Below are 16,662 nucleotides of genomic sequence, written 5' to 3'. Positions count from 1 at the left end.
CATGAAATTACACAAAATACAATAATATTCCCTTAAAATAGAGACTAGAGAGTGTGCTGCCTTGGTGGAGGTTTGTACTCTCTGAGAACTTCGGATCACATAAGAATGTGCGACATTCGTGTTTGTGTCTGTGCCTTTCTAATTCTGGCTCTTGTGTTAAAGTTACGCTAGAACTCCAGTTGTAAGATTATTGTGTTTTATCCCAGCTGATAAGCCTTTTGCTGGAACCACTGACAAACCAGCTACCCAGCGACAGGGGACCAAAGAGCAGCTCGCGGGTACGCAAAGACTTGACTTTTGCATTGACCAGCAGGTTTCTTGCTGTACAGTACACTTTATTGCTACATTACTCTCATTGTTAGTTTTGCTGCATGCTTGTGTTTTCGTCACATTGTTTGGCGGATTGAAATATGTTTGACTGTAGCTTGTCTGTGTGACTTTTTTAAAGTTAGTTAAATTGATTTCTAAGGTTAAGTCAATTTAAAAGCAAACAATTCGATGTTGTCTGAGTTTTTCTAAAGAACTTCAAGTCTGAAGTTGCACTTTGGATATTTGTAAATCATTCACTGTTGATTTTTATAGACTTTCTTCTGTATTTTACTAGTTTGTTAACAAGCATTTTCTCTTATTTATCCTAAACATCACCATTCTTCTTGTGTTTGTTTGGTACTGTGTTTATGACTGAAGGTAAACCTGCTGGTTTTGATGTCATCCCTCTGCTACAGCTGGATACCAGAGCGCTGGAATGAAATTAGTGGCACTGTGCTTTCTTTATTCTCCTTGTTTTGTTTTTATTCAGCCGAATTGGTTGTTACTCACTTGTTATTACCTCTGAATACCAGATTTGCAGAATTATCTTCTTGTTCTTCTCAAACAGGAATAGTTGAGAGCTGTATTTGACAGACTTTTACGTGCTATGTTTCGAATAGGCAGAGGTGTACCTGCCCTGACTGTGTATCAGTGTTATTTGTGTTTGTGCAATAGAGCTACCATATTGGATGCTTTTTATATTTTCTATTTTTGTTTTTAGTAGGTTAAAAATTATATTTTTATACCAAACTAATCTTTTGTTATTAAATCCTATGGGTTACCATAATACATACCAACAGATTATTTTATCTATTTAATCCCAAGTTCTTCCAGTCATATTCATTCGAGACCTGGAGAGCCAAGTAGCTGAAGAGGGAGGTAGTGTTACCCTGCACTGTGAGCTATCAAAACCTGGAGTCCATGTAGAGTGGAAGAAAGGATCAGAAGTCCTGAGCTGTGGAGAAAAGTACCAGATAAAACAAAAAGGATTCTGTCATGAGCTGCACATTCTTGATTTGAGGCCTGGAGATACAGGAAGCTATTCCTGCTCTTTAGAGGATACAATAAGCTCAGCATCTCTGGTTGTAAATGGTAGGATGAAGCTATCGCATGTTTTCTTCTTCTTCCAACAAGTCCTTCATTTGTTACTTCATTTCTCCTTTCTTCATCATCCCTGTTCCTTTTTGCATAATTACTCCGTTTTCCTTTTTTTTGTCCATCAGCTCTTCCAGTTATTTTCACAAAAGAGCTGGAAAGCCAAACGGCTGATGAGGGTGACAGTGTCACCCTGAACTGTGAACTATCTAAAGCTGGTGTTCCTTTGGAGTGGAGGAAGGGAGAACTTGGTCTTTGTCCTTGTGCAAAGTATGAAATTAGACAAAAAGTACACCTGGCTACACTAATAATCCATGATGTTGACTCAGAGGATTCTGGGAGTTACACATGTGATGCCGGTGATCGTCGTAGCACTGCACAGCTAGCTGTGAAGGGTATGCTGTTGTTAGTAGTTTAAACATAGTGGCAATAGTGACTTTTTGGTTGATCTTTATTAGAATGTTGCTCGAAATATCTGACTTGACCTTAGGGTTAATACTCTAAACTCTAAACTAAAGTATGTAGCTTTGACTCCAACTTCTGCTGCTTACTTCTTCACATGTGCGAGTTGAAGGCTAAAACTTGGCCTAAGTGTATTCATTCTTTCATTTCTCCTAAAATATTTCCCTCATTTTTTCTCACTTTTCTACAGCCAAGCCTGTCCTTTTCAAAACCCAGCTACAGAACCTTGAAGGACAAGCAGGAGAGAGCGCCTGTCTTCGTTGTGAAATCACAAAGCCGGGGGTCAGTGTGGTCTGGAGGTGTGGTGATCGGGTGCTGGCATCCAGCAGCAAGTATCACCTGAAGCAGGAAGGGACTGTAGTTGAGCTTATTATCTACAAACTGCAAGGAACTGACTCAGGAGAGTACTCCTGTGATACAGGCAGGCAGAAGACTTCAGCTGTCCTCACTGTGAAGGGTAGGATTTTTTTCTATTTAAGACTCCTCCTCCCATGCACTCTCTTGAGCTGGAGCCCAGTCATCCTTCATTTCCAACATACTCCCTCTTATTGACCATCTTCTCACAGAGCAACACTTGAGCATGAAGTGTTTTCAGTGTTCAAGAAAACTTGCTCGTCTCATATTCCGTAGCACCTCACTCTTTTGTGCACTTCTTGTTATTTGTATGCACTTTTCTCTTGAGCTCAATCACTGATTTCACCATTTGAGCCTTTCACATTTCTGTCTTCACAAATATTAACAAACACTACTCTGTTTTCTTCACTTGGCACTGGTAATTGTAGCTCAGCAGAAATCTTCATAAATGATCAACTTGAACTTCACCAAACGTTGTGTGCTTCTAAACTGTATTTGTCAAACAGAGGTCGAGGTTAAAGTACTGAAATTCTTGGAGAGCTGCGTTGTGTACGAGGGTGAAGATGTCTGCTTTGAGTGTCTGGTTTCTCATGAGGAGGCACCAATGGCACTGTGGAAACTCCAGGATGTCCCTCTGCAGAATAATGAAATGAACCTGATCAAGGCTGAGGGCCGGCTGCACAGCCTCACACTCAGAGGCGTCACTACAGCTGATTCGGGGACAGTAACTTTCACTGTGGGAAACCACACTTCCACAGCTTCTCTGACAGTCAGAGGTAAGGGAATTGTAGGCAATGTATTCCTTGGGAACATCTTCCAGTTGGCTTCTACAATAATTTTGGGACTATCTTCTGCTCATTTGCTGTCAGTCTTCTTGTTTTTGGATACTTTCTCTCTATTTTTTCAGAAGTTCTTAAAAGCAACAACTGTCTTGTTATCTTTTCATCTTGCTATGGCATCTAAAGAAAATTCTCACTTTCCATTACATTTCTATTTCCAGAGTACATGCATGCTTACCTTACTTTCCATTGAACTTGGAACTAATAAAACTCTTTTACTTTTCATTTTAGTACTAAAATTACATATTGGTCTTGTTGATCAATGTGTTTTCATCCAGTAAATTTTTGTACATCACCGAATGCTGTTATAACTGTTGTTTTACTTTTCTTCAGTTAAGCTGAAGCTGGAAGTGTTGAGTCTTTGACTTTTTCATGTTTGGGGTTACTTGGATTAAGGATTTAAGACATGCACCATGCACCACCAACAGCAAAACTGTTCTGATTGTTGAGTTTTGTCTGATTAGTTGTATTTGTGACTTTCTTTAAACTTATGAATGGGTGGATTGTAGGTCTCCTTGGAGCACATTGATTGATTGTATGTAAATTTTGGAAGGACTGTGCAGCCTCGCTGTGGATTATAGTGTGTTTTCTGGTGTCAGTGTTCACTTTCTAAAGTTTTAAAGTCTGTCATCGTAATGAAATTGGTGTCTCTGGCAGCTGCACCTGTAGTATTCAAGAAGGAGCTGAAAAGTCAAGAGGCCAAAGAAGGTGGCGAAGCCTCTCTGTCCTGTGAGGTATCAAGCCCTGATCACAAGGTGACCTGGTGGAAGGGCTCAACTCTTCTCACACAGGGAGAGAAATACACCATGGAGCAAAAAGCAACCACTCACATTCTGATCATACACAAGCTGATCATGGAGGATAGTGGGGAATATACCTGTGATACTGGAGACCAGAAAAGCACTGCTACCCTGACTGTAAAAGGTAACAGAGCACATCTTCATCTATCATCTGTCTGTGTCTCTCATTTCCTTTCCTCTTGTCTTCATCCTTCCTGAAGTTCATATTCACCGCATTATCAAGTACTGGAGAAAAGTGTATCCTCTACTCACAGCTAATTCTCTTGGATTCACAGATTTAGAGAATCCAGTGCTTTACTGGAATTATCTGATTTTATTTATATGCATTGTTGATAGTTTAGTAGCTCTAGGGTGTTAAAAAACACCACATCTGGGAATGACATGTTGAGTAAGCATATGCCCTCATAGTCATGATGTCTGGAAGCTCTGCACAGAACTGATCTCTGATCTCTCATCATCCATCATCCCATTCACCCTCAGAGCATGTGCGAATCATTCGAGAACTCTGCGACATTACTGTGACCACTGGGAAAGACGCCGTCTTTGAGGTTGAGCTGTCACACTCTGGTGTCACCAATGGGGAATGGTGGCTTTCAGACAACCTGCTTCAAAATAATGATCTGAATCAAATGAGCATTATAGGGAGAGTGCACCGCTTGGTCCTCAAGATGGTAACCACGGATGAATCTGGAGATGTTGCCTTCGTGGTGGGAGAAGAGAAGAGTGTGGCCTGTCTTCTGGTGGAGGAGAAACCCAAAGGTAAAGAAGATGAGAGTTTTCACCCTCAGAGCCATTTTCATCAAAAACCACAAATTATTATTATTCTTTTTCAAATCCACTGGCATTTCACGTTTTTTGTATTTTCATTAAATATATTTTATAGTATTTATTAATTTTAAAGGGCTGATAGAGGTACTTTAGCTCAACAAAGCAATACTACTGTAAATTGTATGTTTTAAAACTGGGTAGTTTCAGATATATATAATGTAGTTCTGCAGCATAGTTATTATTGTGACTGTATTTCCCATTTGGTGAGGTAATACATTTCTTACATTAGTCTTTGGTGCCCAGCCGTTAAATTCTGTATGTAATTTTCATCCCTGTGCTTGTTTATTAGTCTAGCTGGACATGGATTTAAAGTAAATTTGACTGCTTGCTAGAAACATACAAACACAACACAATAATTCTACGTTTTTTTTAATTGTCATATTATTTTATGTATAATTTGTGTTACAGTAGTGCACAGAAATCAAGAATGAAAGCATAATGCCAGTGCAGAACGGAAAAGGTTGCATATAAATGCTACTTGTTCTGTATTTGCAGTGCTAATATTAGAGAAGCCACACAACACTGTTGCATTAGAAGGTGAAACGGTCACTTTGGCCTGCACCATCTCTGACCCCAGTGGTAAGGTTACATGGATCAAAAACAATGTGGCCCTCCAAGCGGGTCTCAAGTATGACCTGAAGAAGAATGCAGCATTTCATCAGCTTCGTATTCACAACCTGGTGGCTGAGGACGCCGGAACGTATACCTGCGACACTGGGGATGCACAGTGTGATGTCACGCTGACTGTGGAAGGTAAAAACATTGGATTAAAATGGACAACTAAAATATTCTTGAACGTCCACCTCCTTCAACCACCCAGTATAGTCTGAAGCCCTCAGGGATGTTTCTCTCATCATCTCCACTATTTGACATCGAACTTGCCATCTCAATATGTTATATCAACTTTTCTTACTTTAAACTCTCACCAGGTGCCCCAGTCTTCTTCCAGACAGAGCTCAAGAACCAGGATGCCATAGAGGGTGATGATATTACTCTGCACTGTGAGCTCTCTAAGCCGTGTGTTTGTGTTGAGTGGAGGAAAGGAGGATTAGTCCTCCGGCCTGGTAAGAAGTATGAGATGAGACAGTCAGGGTGTATTCAAGAGCTCTGTATATGGAATCTGGAGCCTGATGACAGTGGCTACTACACCTGCGATGCAGGAGACCAGCTCACTACAGCTTCTTTAGCAGTGCAAGGTAGCCTCCCATTCAGTACTGTTGCAGTTTTTCTTAATTGTGAAACTTCTATCTGGCTCATATGTTGTGTGTTTTTTGTTTAGAGTTGGCATTATGATGATTATGAGTACATTTAAGGCTCAATGTATTCATATTTTCCACTCAACAGCAAAAGAAGTCTTCATTGTTTCTGGCCTTAAGTCCACCGATGTTTTTGTTGGCGAATGGGCAACTTTCTCCTGCCAGCTCTCTGGTAAAGCCCACGGCAAGGTGCAGTGGTGGCTGGATGGCAGCTTGTTGGAGAACAGCCCCTTTAGTGAGATAGGGCTGGCCCAGGGCCACATCCACACACTCACCTTAAAGAACCTGGCCACAGATGACTCTGGCACTGTCACCTTCAAAGCTGGCAGTTTAACATCAACAGCCAAGCTCTTGGTCAAAGGTATCATGAAAATGTTAACTGCAGACTGAGATAAGCTTTTTCCCAGAGACTGAGATAAAACAGTCTCTTTTAGTCTTATACAATCTCTAAGGATCCTGCAGTGTTTTAATTCTACATTTAAAATCTTAATGGGTCAATTTTCCTACTTCAGTATTCCTTATTATTTTGAATTAAATAGTAGAAGCAGGAAACTAATATATTTATGTTTTCTATCTAATAACTGGCATTTACTACAAAAAAATGTGCCATTCTTAGTGAAGAATATGGGGTTATATACTATGAAATATAATCATATTTCATATATAATCATATTTTTTACTGCAGGGTTCCATCCAGCTATTTGACATATTAGTGCTCCATCATGCATGAGAAGCAGTAGTTTGCATTTCATTAATAATAAGAAGTTATGTTTTATGCAATATGCTTTGATATAATCTAAAAAATACAACTGGGTGCAGCACCACAGTAAAGCTTTAGGAACCTTTTCGACTCAATTAACTAGTATTAAAAATGCTGCTCTTCTTTTGAATGTAGGGCTGCTGAAATGATGAAAAATAATAATCACGGTTATGTTTCTCACTTTGAAACACAATCAGATTTACTAATTTTGTGGAGCATTGTTATACCTTAAGAAGTACTTTCTGATGCATCATCATTGACGTGTAAACAATGAGTATAATTACACAATAGTGAAAAGGACAACTAGAGAGCAACTTGCAATGGGATCACACAAGCCCCCACACCTGGTCTGACTAAATCTAGCAACGTTGTGACAGTTTTGTTGATAAAATCCTTTACAAACGGATATAAACACTAGTTTTCTAATGATGCTAGCCTTATATTGTTCACATTCAAGCTACAGTAGACAGACCTCACTTTGAGCCTGGTGTAAAACAGAACACAAAAGGATTGATTCAGAGTGATGCTCTGGTCTAAAACCTCTCCCAAGGAGGTGATGTTTTTAGAGGCATTAGTGTGCATGTGTGTTTCCTACAAGGTCAGTAGATCAATCTGAGGGTTAAAGTGACAATAATGATATATATGGAGGTATTTAAAACTATGTTTCTTACTGCCATCATTTGTATTGTCAGTATATGGGCATGTGTGTGCATTGAGTTCTTCTTCAAGATAAAATAATGTTGAAACTTAATAATGATAATAATGTATTTTATCTTTAAAAGTATGCTTTAAATTTTACTGCCTTTGTTTGTATTGACAACATTTGGGAAATAATACTGGTATATGGGGATAAAATTTTTTAAATACAACATTATAGTTTGCATCCAAATATCATCTGAAATTTGAAAAATTATTCTCAAAATTATATCAAGTGTGTTAAAAGGATTTTAACAAGGGAGGTGTCCAAAAGTACTTCTAGAAAACAAAATGAATATATACAACATACAGTACTACTCTCTTGAAAAGTAAATACTGCCCAGGTTTGGACTCTCGGAGTGCTTCTTATTAGTTTAGTCTTCATTGTGAGTCCCTTGTGGTTTAGTCAGTCTAGCTATCAGGCTAGCTGACCTTTTGGCTGGTGGGTGGTGTTTCTGGTCCACATCCTGTGACTTTTTGTGTTTGATTTTCCTGCTTTAACATCTTGCCGGTTTTTTCATGCTCAATTTAAGGTTATATGCCCAGATTCAAGCTTTAATTACACTCGTATCTATACAGTATACTATTATCCATATTCTGACTGCAAATGTTGTAGCCAAACAGCTATTAAAGTTGTAAGCAGCTCCTTTTAACCATGCCTTCAACAACAGGGAAGGGAAGACCAATTAATACAAGAATGCTGAAAACAAGCATCATCAATCTGGGATTTCTTCATTCATTTTAAGCTTTTTTTAAGCATGATCGTGATTATTACAATGTTAACCTGCAGCCCTAACTGTAAGTATCCCTCAGTAATATAAATAAGAAGCCTGTCTTATTTGATGTTTGGATTCAGTAAAAAAAACAAACATAATCTAGATCTGGCTTCCGCCATGTTAAAGTTCACAGATGGTGAACCAGAATATTGAAATGCTTGAAAGAAAGTGCTGCTCCACCCATCCATACAGGCCGGCTGCTCTCAAATAGTCATGCTCTATTCATCTCCTCTGTCCCATCCTACCAAACCCTTCTTCTAACCTTCCAGCATTAAAATCTCTAACTCTTGTAGATACACTTTGAGTTTGGCATTTCTATCTACTATCACTCCCTTCTTCTCTATGAGCTGCCAGTAAGTCTTGACCCTTGGTTGTGAACTTTGACTGTTGGACTTTTTGACCCCCTGAGAGCTTATGTAGGTTAATGCATTGGACGATTTGAAAATACATAAAAATATACATAGAGTATTGGTACCTTACAATCAGTAATTTCAAAATAGTATCACTCACATATTTACACTCAGACATGCTTTTGGGGGTTATAAAGCTCTTATGTCAGTCGGCATGGCCCGCTTTTATCCTTACATCTCATGGCCAGGATTTGATCCTATGATCCCCTGACCCCAACCTCAGATCCCACAGTTGAAGTGGTGAGCGAGATGGAGGACCTTCGGGTGGTTGAAAACCAGCCGGCTGAGTTCATCTGCCAGTACTCAAGACCAGTGAAGGCTCAGTGGAAGAAAGATGGGCAGCCTTTGCAGCCTGATGGCCGAAGGGTGGTAGTGGAGCAGGACTGGAATGTGGCTCGCTTGTACATTAGCCATGTGTCTGCTGAGGACAGGGGCACATACTCCTGTGAGGCAGAGGGGACCTGCGTGGTCGCTTCACTTCATGTGGAAGGTGAGCTTCCCTCCACATGGAAAAAGCACCAGGCTTTAGGGGATCTTCTCTGCTTCTTCCCAGAAAAACGTCTTTGGAAAAAAAAAACCCAAAACAGGCCTTTTACTCATCATCACAGCATTTTTGCTCTTGGTCGACAAAGGCTTAACTATTTTACTTTTGTCTTTGAGAACTGCAGTCCTTTTATAATCTATTATAATTAAGTTACCATGGTTTCTTGCTTTCTACAGCCAAACCCATTACCATTGTTCAGGGCCTGGAGAATGTGGACACTTTTGATGGAGGCGAAGCGCTCTTTGAGTGTGCCCTGTCTCGTCCTGAGAGCAAAAACTGCCAGTGGCTCCTTGATGGTAAACCACTGAAAGAATCCCCGAATGCTGAGGTTGTATCATTCGAGAGCGGTCGTTGCCATCTGCTCCTGCTGAAAGAGCTGCGCGTCAAAGACAGTTGCACGGTGACTTTCAGAGCTGGCGCAGCGTCCACATCTGCCCAGCTCACTGTTAAAGGTAAGTCATCAAAATGAAGACTGTACAACAGTGAAGCTGTAGTAATATTATGATCTTGACTTTAGTCAGCTGTGAATTACGACTTTTTTGTGGATTTTTCCCATGTAAGGTTGGCAGTTGGCCATTGTGAAGGGTTTGGAGGACAGAGTGGCTGCAGTGGGGGAGAAAGTCGAGTTCTGTGTTGAGCTCACGGAGGTGGTCCCTACGACAGAAGTGGTCTGGTATGCTAATGGAGTTGAGCTGAAGCCCAGTGACCTCTGGGCTATGAGGGCCGATGGTCGGTCTTACCGCCTTGTCCTGAGACAGGCGCCTCTTTTGCCCCAGCAGGAAATTACATTTGCTGCCAGAGATGCTATCTCTCTGGCCAAGCTCACCATCATCAGTAAGTGTTTAATGTCTATGTCTATGTCTATGAAAAGATTAACAAATATCCCTGTGTCTGATGTGGGCCTGTCTGATCATTACTGTGTTTTCTTTGAAAGTAAAATCTCAGCCCACACAAATATATCAACAACAGTGATCACAAAACGGTGTATAACTGAACACAGTAGTGCAATTTTTAACCAGGTCTTCCCATTAACACCTGACCTGCCCAGAGGGTCAGTCAATGAGCTCGTCAATAGCTTCAATGCTAACATGTTAAATGTAATGGACACTATTGCTCCCATTAAGGTGAAGGTTATCTCTGGAAGGAAAAAGTCTCCATGGAGAAACTCCACACTGGTGAAAAAAGAAAAAAGAGAGTGTAGGAAAGCTGAGCGCAGATGGAGAAAAACAAACCTCCAGGTTCATTATGACATTTATAAAGAGAAACTTCACAATTATAATTTACAACTGAGGAATGCAAGGAGGTCCTACTTCTCTGACATCATCACTAAAAACAGCCATAATGCTCGGGTCTTATTTTCTACAGTTGACAGGCTAACAAACCCTCCTGTGTCAGTGGCAGCTGAACTTCATTCGACCATGGCCTGCAATGACTTTGCCAAATTCTTCACTGAAAAAATCCAAAAAATTAGACAAGCAATTGGTACATCAACAGCAGATCCAGGATATGTACTGTGTCCACCAAAAAACTGTTTAAACACCATGAAACAGTTTCAACCTATTAACAGCAAAGACCTGGAGGACATCTTAGGTCAACTGAACTCCTCCTCCTGCTGTTTAGATGTCCTGCCAACAAGTTTTTTCAAAAAGGTCTCAAAGACTTTAGAGTCAGACCTGTTACAGATCGTCAACTTTTCTTTATTATCAGGTGTGTTTCCAGAATCACTAAAAACTGCTGTAATCAAACCTATACTGAAAAAGGACAATCTTGACAAGACACAAATGAACAACTACAGGCCGATCTCAAATCTCCCGTTTTTAAGTAAGATCATTGAAAAAGCAGTTTCTCAACAGCTCAGTTACTTCTTAAAACAGAATAATTGCTACGATGCCTTCCAGTCAGGTTTTAGACAGAACCACAGCACTGAAACTGCTCTGACCAAAGTGTTTAATGACATATGTCTGAATACAGACAGTGGAAAAATGTCAGTCCTAGTTTTACTGGATCTCAGTGCAGCATTTGATACAGTTGACCACAACATATTACTCAAACGACTGGAGAACTGGACAGGTCTTTCAGGAACTGTACTAAACTGGTTCAAAACATACGTAGAAAACAGGAAATACTTTGTATCAATAGGTAACTTCACATCTGAGCAGACAAGTATCACATGTGGAGTTCCCCAAGGTTCCATCTTGGGACCCCTTCTGTTTAACATCTACATGCTCCCACTGGCACAGATTATAAACAACAACAAAATAAACTATCACAGCTATGCAGATGACACACAAATATATATCACAATGTCACCAGGAGACCGAGGCCCTGTACAGGCTCTTGGTAAATGCATTGAGGAAATCAATGACTGGTTGTGCCACAATTTTCTCCAGCTAAACAAAAACAAAACTGAGGTAATAGTCTTTGGCGCCAAAGAAAAACGATTACAGGTCACCAGAGAACTTCAATCTATACATCTAAAAACCACAAACCAGGCGAGAAATTTGGGTGTAGTGATGGATGCAGACCTAAACTTAGAAAAACACATTAAGACAATAACAAAGTCAGCTTACTATCACCTCAAGAATATATCAAGGATAAAAGATCTGATGTCTCAACAGGACCTGGAAAAACTAGTCCATGCATTCATCTTTAGTAGGCTTGATTACTGTAACAGCATCTTTACAGGTCTACCTAAAAAATCAGTCAGACAACTACAGCTCATTCAGAACTCTGCTGCTCGAGTCCTCACTAAGACCAAAAAAGTGGACCACATCAGTCCAGCTCTGAGGTCCTTACACTGGCTGCCTGTCCGTCAGAGGATAGACTTTAAAGTTCTGATGCTGGCCTATAAAGCTCTGAATGGTTTAGGACCAAAATACATCAATGACCTCCTGACCCAGTATGAACCTTCCAGATCCCTCAGGTCATCTGGATCCGGTCTTTTATCAGTTCCCAGAGTCAGAACCAGACACGGAGAAGCTGCATTCAGCTTTTATGCTCCTTATATCTGGAACAAACTCCCAGAAAGCCTCAGATCAGCTGAAACACTCAGTTTATTTAAATCCAGGTTGAAGACTCACCTGTTCTCAGCTGCATTTGAATAAAGCACCAAATCCACACTTTAAGCTTAAATTTCAAAACTTACATTTAACTACTGATTTTATCTACTGTTCTGATTTTATCTGTTTTGATTTTATATACTGTTTTGTTTGTTTGTTTGTTTGTTTGTTAATTAGTTAGTTAGTTTATTTGCTTGTTTTAATCAATTTTAAATCATGCTTTTTATTTGTTCTTGTTTCTAATGTCTCTGTAAAGCACTTTGAATCACCTTGTTGTTGAATTGTGCTATACAAATAAACTTGCCTTGCCTTGCCTTGCCTTTAAACCTGTATATAGAGTTTACTCCAATTTTTTGTAATTCTGAGTTTCAACCAGGGAGCGCAGAACCAGAATTAAAATTTTGGACAATTCAGGGTATAGTAGGAAGCTAAGGTAATAAAAATCTTTTGAAGAAGTATTGAGCAGGTATGGCATACCATCAAAGCTTCTTCTTAATACCTCCAACTGTGAAGTTTTATATTAGCTAGGCAGTTCAGTAGTAGTTTGAAGCTCTCTTCTTTATCCACACTCACAAAGGGGAGGTCTTGCTCCTCCCCTTTGTGAGTGTGGACGCTTCATCTCTTTGCTCTTGAATGCTTTGCTTCTTATATTGATTTTTATTGATTTTTATGCTGATTTTTTCCCTTTTTTCCGTGTGAGCTTACCTGCGATAACTTCTGGACACTTGTAGATCATTAGGACTAGAGTGTTCTTAACAGAAACAGCAACATTTTATGGTTACCTTGTCCTCAGCGCTCCGTGTGTCTGTGGCCTAGACACAGCTGAAGCCTGATTACAGCGTCTGAGCACCGAGCAGCCTCAATAGCCTGGAAAGGTGCTAACCGCTAGGCTAACTAGCAACAAGATGCCTTCCCTCTCCACAGATGACTACCACAGCCTCCTGCAGAAGATTGCAGTACTGGAGACAAAAATTCATCGCTTAGAAGTAAACGTGGAGGTAAATGGACTGTGTGGAAATGAAACAACCTTGCCTTTGATTCAAAACAATGGCGATGAGCAAGCTAGTACACAGCTAAGGAGCACAGATAACATGACCAAGAAAGTAGACTCTGTACATTATTATAAATCCTCAAGTGATAATCCCCCCTTAGACTGTCTTGGTGCAAAACCAAGACATAAATCATGTCTCCTGGAAGGGGGAGGACGTATCACAGGCAGGGCACAGCGAGCTGAAATCTCTGAAACCGACTGGCCTTCACTTCCTACGAGACAGAGAAGCTCTTCTACCCCTGTATACGGGAGGAAACAGGACTGGACAACCGTGAATAGGAAGGTTAACAACAAACCTCCAAAACAACTGAATGTGAAACTGCAGAACAGATTTGCTCCACTATCAAAGGACCCTGGATCTATATCGGACAACCATCCATCTAAAAGCAGCGAAATAAGGTCTGAAAATCTGTTGAAAAGTGAAAGGCCACAGGGAAAGCTAAAGGCTAGGCCTGAAACTCTGATTGTGGGTGACTCTGCCGTAAAGGATGTACAAAGGATGTGCGGTAAGAACACTAAAGTCCTCTGCTTTCCTAACGATATGGTCAACAACCTGAAGGAGAGAATTCTTCAAATTGCAGATGAATATCCAACTGTGACAAACATTGTTCTGCATACAGGGTCAAACGATGTGTCCAAACAACAGTCGGAGGTTCTGAAACGGGACTTTACTGGATTATTAAATACTGTAAACTCTCTGAATGCAGCTGTATTCATCAGTGGACCTGTACCGCCGGTCAGAGGAGACGAGAGATTCAGCAGGTTGTTTACACTGAATAAATGGCTTATATCAGCATGTGCTGACCACTCAGTGCATTTTATCGACAACTTTAATATTTTTTGGGAACGCAGGCATCTGTTCAAAGCAAATGGATTTAATTTTAACAAGTCAGGGGTGAAACTGTTCACCTCCAACTTGTTTTATTCCATACGTCATCCATCCGTGCTTGGTGCCAAGGCTGAGATAAACGAGGAGTTATCTCATAAAGAGGAACAAACAGTACTCCAAGAACAGACAAAGCCCAGCAGAAACCTTGAGGAGGAGCTCCATTTGCCCCCACCCGGGAAGAGCCTCAGAAAGGAGAGACATCCATGGCATCTGAGGAAGAGCCTCAGAAAGGAGAGACATCTAAGGCAAGAAGAGGGGTCCCTATTTGCCTCCAACTCTCTCAACAACACCAACGACCAGGACAAGGGACCACGACCTTCCCCAGTCCCCCAAACCCCTGACAGGCCATCACCCTCCTCCCCCTCCCTTTCTCCCTCCTCCCCACACCTGAAATTCACTGAGGAGATGATGGAGCGGGTCAATGCTGGGCTCAGATCTACCCCCCGTCCCAATCCCTTTTTGTCCCCCATGTGTTTCCAGAATCACTAAAAACTGCTGTAATCAAACCTATACTGAAAAAGGACAATCTTGACAAGACACAAATGAACAACTACAGGCCGATCTCAAATCTCCCGTTTTTAAGTAAGATCATTGAAAAAGCAGTTTCTCAACAGCTCAGTTACTTCTTAAAACAGAATAATTGCTACGATGCCTTCCAGTCAGGTTTTAGACAGAACCACAGCACTGAAACCGCTCTGACCAAAGTGTTTAATGACATATGTCTGAATACAGACAGTGGAAAAATGTCAGTCCTAGTTTTACTGGATCTCAGTGCAGCATTTGATACAGTTGACCACAACATATTACTCAAACGACTGGAGAACTGGACAGGTCTTTCAGGAACTGTACTAAACTGGTTCAAAACATACGTAGAAAACAGGAAATACTTTGTATCAATAGGTAACTTCACATCTGAGCAGACAAGTATCACATGTGGAGTTCCCCAAGGTTCCATCTTGGGACCCCTTCTGTTTAACATCTACATGCTCCCACTGGCACAGATTATAAACAACAACAAAATAAACTATCACAGCTATGCAGATGACACACAAATATATATCACAATGTCACCAGGAGACCGAGGCCCTGTACAGGCTCTTGGTAAATGCATTGAGGAAATCAATGACTGGTTGTGCCACAATTTTCTCCAGCTAAACAAAAAAAAAACTGAGGTAATAGTCTTTGGCGCCAAAGAAAAACGATTACAGGTCACCAGAGAACTTCAATCTATTCATCTAAAAACCACAAACCAGGTGAGAAATTTGGGTGTAGTGATGGATGCAGACCTAAACTTAGAAAAACACATTAAGACAATAACAAAGTCAGCTTACTATCACCTCAAGAATATATCAAGGATAAAAGATCTGATGTCTCAACAGGACCTGGAAAAACTAGTCCATGCATTCATCTTTAGTAGGCTTGATTACTGTAACAGCATCTTTACAGGTCTACCTAAAAAATCAGTCAGACAACTACAGCTCATTCAGAACTCTGCTGCTCGAGTCCTCACTAAGACCAAAAAAGTGGACCACATCAGTCCAGCTCTGAGGTCCTTACACTGGCTGCCTGTCCGTCAGAGGATAGACTTTAAAGTTCTGATGCTGGCCTATAAAGCTCTGAATGGTTTAGGACCAAAATACATCAATGACCTCCTGACCCAGTATGAACCATCCAGATCCCTCAGGTCATCTGGATCCGGTCTTTTATCAGTTCCCAGAGTCAGAACCAGACACGGAGAAGCTGCATTCAGCTTTTATGCTCCTTATATCTGGAACAAACTCCCAGAAAGCCTCAGATCAGCTGAAACACTCAGTTTATTTAAATCCAGGTTGAAGACTCACCTGTTCTCAGCTGCATTTGAATAAAGCACCAAATCCACACTTTAAGCTTAAATTTCAAAACTTACATTTTAACTACTGATTTTATCTACTGTTCTGATTTTATCTGTTTTGATCTTATATACTGTTGTTTGTTTGTTTGTTTGTTAATTAGTTAGTTAGTTTATTTGCTTGTTTTAATCAATTTTAAATCATGCTTTTTATTTGTTCTTGTTTCTAATGTCTCTGTAAAGCACTTTGAATCACCTTGTTGTTGAATTGTGCTATACAAATAAACTTGCCTTGCCTTGCCTTGCCTTGCCTTTATCCACCACTGAAGATTTCACTTTGAAATTTGTACAGTCTAGTGGCCTGGTGTCCGTCTTCAACAACATGTTTGCTAGTAGGTACAACGTGTCATTTCATAACATACTACATGCCACTAGTATGGAGAACAGATTTCAAATATTATGTAAACAAGAAACAGTGGTCAGAAGTGTGGTCTTAAGTTCCAACACAAACTAAAGCAATATAAATGGATAAATAGGCAATGCATTGCTCCAACAAGGCTGTGTTAACGCTAATACTTTCAACATTTGCATTAAATGTAAGAATCTTTGTTCCCACTTTATGTGGGAATGCCCTCTGATTCAATCTTTTTGAAAAAGGCTGCTGGAAATATGTAACCAAATTTCTGAGTAATAGATTCCTCTTAAT

General features: G+C 40.3%; 1 protein-coding gene across 8 annotated transcripts in view; it reads left to right on the top strand.

The window, feature by feature from the left end:
* Positions 1 to 16,662, top strand: part of obscnb (obscurin, cytoskeletal calmodulin and titin-interacting RhoGEF b) — a 63,609-nt gene that overhangs the window by 32,361 nt on the left and 14,586 nt on the right. For 2 of the 8 annotated variants that reach the window (XM_085388106.1, XM_085388111.1), the window contains 9 exons: positions 207 to 278; positions 3,717 to 3,983; positions 4,340 to 4,618; positions 5,183 to 5,440; positions 5,617 to 5,883; positions 6,032 to 6,304; positions 8,809 to 9,075; positions 9,306 to 9,581; positions 9,691 to 9,963. In XM_085388106.1, the coding sequence (XP_085244232.1) occupies positions 207 to 278; positions 3,717 to 3,983; positions 4,340 to 4,618; positions 5,183 to 5,440; positions 5,617 to 5,883; positions 6,032 to 6,304; positions 8,809 to 9,075; positions 9,306 to 9,581; positions 9,691 to 9,963 (2,232 nt within the window). Of the gene's footprint in view, positions 1 to 206; positions 279 to 1,134; positions 1,402 to 1,532; positions 1,800 to 2,056; positions 2,324 to 2,726; positions 2,997 to 3,716; positions 3,984 to 4,339; positions 4,619 to 5,182; positions 5,441 to 5,616; positions 5,884 to 6,031; positions 6,305 to 8,808; positions 9,076 to 9,305; positions 9,582 to 9,690; positions 9,964 to 16,662 lie in introns of all 8 variants that reach the window. The other 6 variants (XM_085388107.1, XM_085388108.1, XM_085388109.1 and 3 more) reach the window with 4 other exon arrangements.

The sequence above is a fragment of the Rhamphochromis longiceps genome, linkage group LG18, assembly GCF_057381845.1.
Source record: "Rhamphochromis longiceps isolate RC_006_pf linkage group LG18, R_longiceps_female_GT1.1, whole genome shotgun sequence".
NCBI classification, from domain to species: Eukaryota; Metazoa; Chordata; class Actinopteri; order Cichliformes; family Cichlidae; genus Rhamphochromis; species Rhamphochromis longiceps.
The sequence above is the reverse complement of the archived record's forward strand: the minus strand, read 5'-3'. Positions and strand labels throughout refer to the sequence as shown.